Below are 5,367 nucleotides of genomic sequence, written 5' to 3'. Positions count from 1 at the left end.
CAAAAAGTGAGAATGTTGCGGACAATTTCATTATTTTGATAGGAAATCATTGTATTAGATTTCTCTTGGAAGATGTGAAACAATTGATTAGATACATCAGATGATTACATGTTTTTTAAACTTTTAGCTTACCTGGTTCTTGTCAGGGTAAATATACTGACTGTTGCTCATGTAATGTGATTTGTAAATGAATAAATAAAAGGATATTTTATCTAGCATCTGAGGGTTGTTTTTCTTACTTAGGAGAGATAGTGAGATTTCCAAGGAAAGGAACGGACCATTTGATATTCTGGGGGTGCCTGGGATTTTAATGAAAAAAATAAATTGTCCCAGAAATTAAAAAAAAATAATTATGCTTCAGACTGTTGAAAAAAAGATGCCTGCCACAGAAATTACATTATTGCAAGGTGTTTTTTCTTTAAAAAAATATTCAGGCTCAGTTTTAATTAAATAAGTATCTGGTTTTGCAGCTGAAACTGAAAAAATATCTAATCTCCAGACAAAATCCCAGGCATCCCCCAGAATATCCAAGGTAGGTTCCTCAGTGAAATCCAGTGCAAGTTGCGCTATGCCGAGTCGGCAGTATTCAGGCTATATGAAGATAGCCGGTCAATAATTGAGTGTGGACCAGACAATGCAGTAGTGGGAATTATGAATAACATCCCACACCATCAGGGTACAACAGCACGCATCGACCCAATCACTGAGTCGGACCTCCTTTCTATGTGTCGCCTCTTACGACGGGAATACGAACTACCGTATTCAACGTAATAAGTGCCCCGCTCTAATAAGCGCTCACGGCGATATTTGCTAATATATTGGCCAGTGAACAATCCTAATTAGCTCCCCTTCCGATTGATCAATGTACACAAGACTTTTTTATTCGCGTATAATACGCCCTCGTGTGTTATATGCACACTTAATTATTCTGGAAAAATATATCTGTCGTATATAAACATTTCAGGCTGTCAGCATAATCCAAAAAATTTATCTTTCAACTTTTTTTTTTTCACTAAAATAATATTCTAATAAGAGCCCCCTATTTCTAATTTTGAGAGTGCCCTGGGCGCTTTTTACGTCGAATACGGTATTTATCACCTACTGGGATGTTTACTGTAGGAGAGCCTGGAGTAACAACAGAAGGTGTACACTGTTTGAGGCAGTGAGAGAGGGTGAAGCTTAATTGGTTGGTTTGTTGTTTAACGCCGCACTCAGCAATATTCCAGCTATATGACGGCGGTCTGTAAATAATCGAGTCTGGACCAGACAATCCAGTGATTGACATCATGAGCATCGATCCACGCAATTTGGATCGATGACATGCATCAGCCAAGTCAGCGAGCCTGACCACCCGATCCTGTTAGTCGCCTTTTACGACAAGCATAGTCGCCTTTTACGGCAAGCATGGGTTGCTGAAGACCTATTCTACCCCGGATCTTCACGGGTCTGTGTCGAGTAGAGATCCAACAGGACCAGTAGATTTTTCTATGAGTTGCTACTTTAGACCACTGAAAAATCTTCGTCAGCATCAAACACTGGCAACGCCAATAATCCCCATTCCAGCCAGACAATTACGAACATCCTCGGTTGCTGATGTTATTCTTCTTCTCTGGAATCACCGAAAATAGAACAAAAAGAGGATTCCAAAAATATCAATATTTTTTATAAGAAATATAAACATGTACATAAACACTGTACAAACAAACAATAGCTAACGCAGACTGTAGGCAGTGGCACCGAGTCTGCTGAACGGACATGATCTTCATCAGTAGAACCTACATCATCACCAGATTCTTGTCGTAAGACGACTAACGGGATCGGGTGGTCAGGCTCGCTGACTTGGTTGATGCATGTCATCGATCCCAATTGCATGGATTGATGCTCATGATGCCAATCAGTGGAGTGTCTGGTCCAGACTCGATTATTTACAGACTGCCGTCATATAGCTGGAATATTGCCGAGTGTGGCGTTAAACAACAAATAAACAAACACTAGATGACCGTCTACACTTGGCTAGTCATCTCGAATGCCATATATCAGCATGCACTGTCGACAGCTATAAGTCAACCACCCAATCTCATTTTCTGGGAAGACATTTTGTCTGTGGATCACCATAACGTTGGACAAAATACTTAATTAATTTCTCTCTCTTTCTCTCTCTCTTCTCTCTCTCTCGATGCTTTTTAGGATTTGTTAATTAAACATCCACAGAGATCATTGTTCACATAATTCCCTTGAACTTGGTGTATTCAGTGTTCACGAGTTAAACACGTCCTTCGTGGGAGGACGTTGTTCACACTCTCCCTGTGTACTTGTGATACTTGGTGTACTCCGCGTACATGAGTTTAAACACGTCCTTTGTGGGAGGACGTTGTTCACACTCTCCCTGTGTACTTGTGATACTTGGTGTACTCCTTGTACATGAGTTTAAACACGTCCTTTGTGGGAGGACGTTCACACTCTCCCTGTGTACTTGTGGTACTCCGCGTACATGAGTTTAAACACGTCCTTTGTGGGAGGACGTTGTTCACACTCTCCCTGTGTACTTGTGATACTTGGTGTACTCCTTGTACATGAGTTTAAACACGTCCTTCTTGGGAGGACGTTCACACTCTCCCTGTGTACTTGTGGTACTCCGCGTACATGAGTTTAAACACGTCCTTCGTGGGAGGACGTTCACACTCTCCCTGTGTACTTGTGATACTTGGTGTACTCCTTGTACATGAGTTTAGACACGTCCTTCGTGGGAGGACGTTCACACTCTCCCTGTGTACTTGTGATACTTGGTGTACTCCTTGTACATGAGTTTAAACACGTCCTTCGTGGGAGGACGTTCACACTCTCCCTGTGTACTTGTGGTACTCCGCGTACATGAGTTTAAACACGTCCTTTGTGGGAGGACGTTGTTCACACTCTCCCTGTGTACTTGTGATACTTGGTGTACTCCGCGTACATGAGTTTAAACACGTCCTTCGTGGGAGGACGTTGTTCACACTCTCTCTGTGTACTTGTGGTACTTGGTGTACTCCGCGTACATGAGTTTAAACACGTCCTTCGTGGGAGGACGTTGTTCACACTCTCTGTGTGTACTTGTGGTACTTGGTGTACTCCGCGTACATGAGTTTAAACACGTCCTTCGTGGGAGGACGTTGTTCACACTCTCTCTGTGTACTTGTGGTACTTGGTGTACTCCGCGTACATGAGTTTAAACACGTCCTTCGTGGGAGGACGTTGTTCACACTCTCTCTGTGTACTTGTGATACTTGGTGTACTCCGCGTACATGAGTTTAAACACGTCTATTGTGGGAGGACGTTCACACTCTCCCTGTGTACTTGTGATACTTGGTGTACTCCGCGTACATGAGTTTAAACACGTCCTTCGTAGGAGGAAGTTGTTCACACTCTCTCTGTCTACTTGTGGTACTTGGTGTACTCCGCGTACATGAGTTTAAACACGTCCTTCGTAGGAGGACGTTGTTCACACTCTCTCTGTGTACTTGTGGTACTTGGTGTACTCTGCATATACGAGTTTAAACACGTCCTTCGTGGGAGGACGTTGTTCACACTCTCTCTGTGTACTTGTGGTACTTGGTGTACTCCGCGTACATGAGTTTAAACACGTCCTTTGTGGGAGGACGTTGTTCACACTCTCTCTGTGTACTTGTGGTACTTGGTGTACTCCGCGTACCTGAGTTTAAACACGTCCTTCGTGGGAGGACGTTGTTCACACTCTCCTGGTGTACTTGTGGTACTTGTGGTACTTGGTGTATTCAGTGTTCACGAGTTAAACACGTCCTTCATGGGAGGAGGTTCACACTCTCCCTGTGTACTTGTGGTACTTGGTGTACTCTGCGTACATGAGTTTAAACACGTCCTTCGTCCCATCTGGGAGGACGGCCAGCAGCTGCGCTATCTGGAAGCGGTCAGCGATGTCCAGCAGGATGTAGATACCAGGCAGGAGGGCTTTCTGAAACAGGACAGAATAGGGACATCAGTGATTTGGCAGGATACACTAACCTTATCCCAGTAAAAGGTGGGGTGAAGTGGGGTTTAACGTCGCGTCCAAGATTATTGCACTTATATAGCGACGTACATGCACGTGTGTGTGTGTGGCTGCTTGTACTAGTCTGGACTGATTCCGATTTATAGAGCTAGCCCACTGAGATACCATGCCACAGTTTAACATGAATACCCCACTCAGACACAGCATACAGACTCCAAGCCGACCAGTCCTTGTTTTAACTTCTTAATGCCCAGCGCCAGACAGGGTAACACGAGTACCATCTTTTAACGTCTTTTGTTATGACGCGGCCGTGGATCGAACGCCAGACCTTCCGCTCTCCGGGCGGACGCTCTACCACTAGAACCCGGAGGCGGTCCCCAGTAAAAGAAAGAATCAGGTGTTCCTTCTTTTGAGTATTATACATACAATAATACAATCTCTTTCTGGCTGCATAAGATCCCAGCACTGCCAAGGGACACAACTCTGTACAGTGACCAACCACCACTCTCTTTGTATCCATGGCTATTCCAGTGAGCAGAGGGTCAGTGGGTGAAGCATTCACACACTGATACTCAGACCCGTGAAGATACGGGGTAGAATAGGTCTTCAGCAACCCATGCTTGCCGTAAAAGGCGACTATGCTTGTCGTAAAATGGCAACTAACAGGGTCGGGTGGTCAGGCTCGCTGACTTGGTTGATGCATGTCATCATATCCCAATTGAGTAGATCGATGCACATGATGTCAATCACTGGATTGTCTGGCCCAGACTCGATTTTTTCCAGTCCGTCGTCATACAGCTGGAATATTGCTGAGTGCGGCGTTAAACAAACAAACAAACTGATATTCAAACTCAGGATCCCAGGTTTTTCTCCCTAGGATCAGATTCCCGTGTCCTCCAAGCTGTGAAAGATTCTTCCCTATGTAGGTGAGGTGAGGTGAGGTGAGGTGAGGTGAGGTGAGGTGAGGTGAAACGGGGTTTAATGTCGCGCCTTCCATCATTATTGCCCTTATATAGTGATGTGCATTCATGTCTGTACATCTGCTTGTACAAGTCCGGACTGAAGCCGATTTTTACAGTGCTAGCCAAGTGAGATACCATGTCGCAGTTTAACATGGATACCCCACTCAGACACAGATTTCTGACTCCGAGCTGACCAGGCAGGTTGATTCAGGCAGGGTAATAACAAGTACCATCTCTTAACGTCTCTATCTACTAGCCCATGTACTCTCACCTTATCTGTGAGTGAGTGAGTGAGTGTGTGAGTTGGGTTAAACGCCGCTTTTAACAGTATTCCAGTTATGTCGCGGCGTGTCAGCTTAATGTGGGAGGAAAGCCCGAAGTGATTCAGGTCTTAGTGATGCA

General features: G+C 44.6%; 1 protein-coding gene across 1 annotated transcript in view; it reads right to left on the bottom strand.

The window, feature by feature from the left end:
• Window positions 1-2,813: 2,813 nt before the first annotated feature.
• LOC124148391 overlaps window positions 2,814-5,367 on the bottom strand; it is a 31,597-nt gene continuing 29,043 nt past the window's right edge. The window contains exons 16-17 of the mRNA XM_048398074.1: window positions 3,858-3,967; window positions 2,814-3,688 (exon numbers count right to left, since the gene is read on the bottom strand). Coding sequence (XP_048254031.1) covers window positions 3,643-3,688; window positions 3,858-3,967 — 156 coding nt within the window. The 3' untranslated portion in view covers window positions 2,814-3,642. The remainder of the gene's footprint in view (window positions 3,689-3,857; window positions 3,968-5,367) is intronic.

This window comes from Haliotis rufescens, unplaced genomic scaffold (genome assembly GCF_023055435.1).
Source record: "Haliotis rufescens isolate VD_foot unplaced genomic scaffold, xgHalRufe1.0.p SCAF_18, whole genome shotgun sequence".
Classification (NCBI taxonomy): domain Eukaryota; kingdom Metazoa; phylum Mollusca; class Gastropoda; order Lepetellida; family Haliotidae; genus Haliotis; species Haliotis rufescens.
This window is presented reverse-complemented; position numbering and strand designations above follow the sequence as displayed.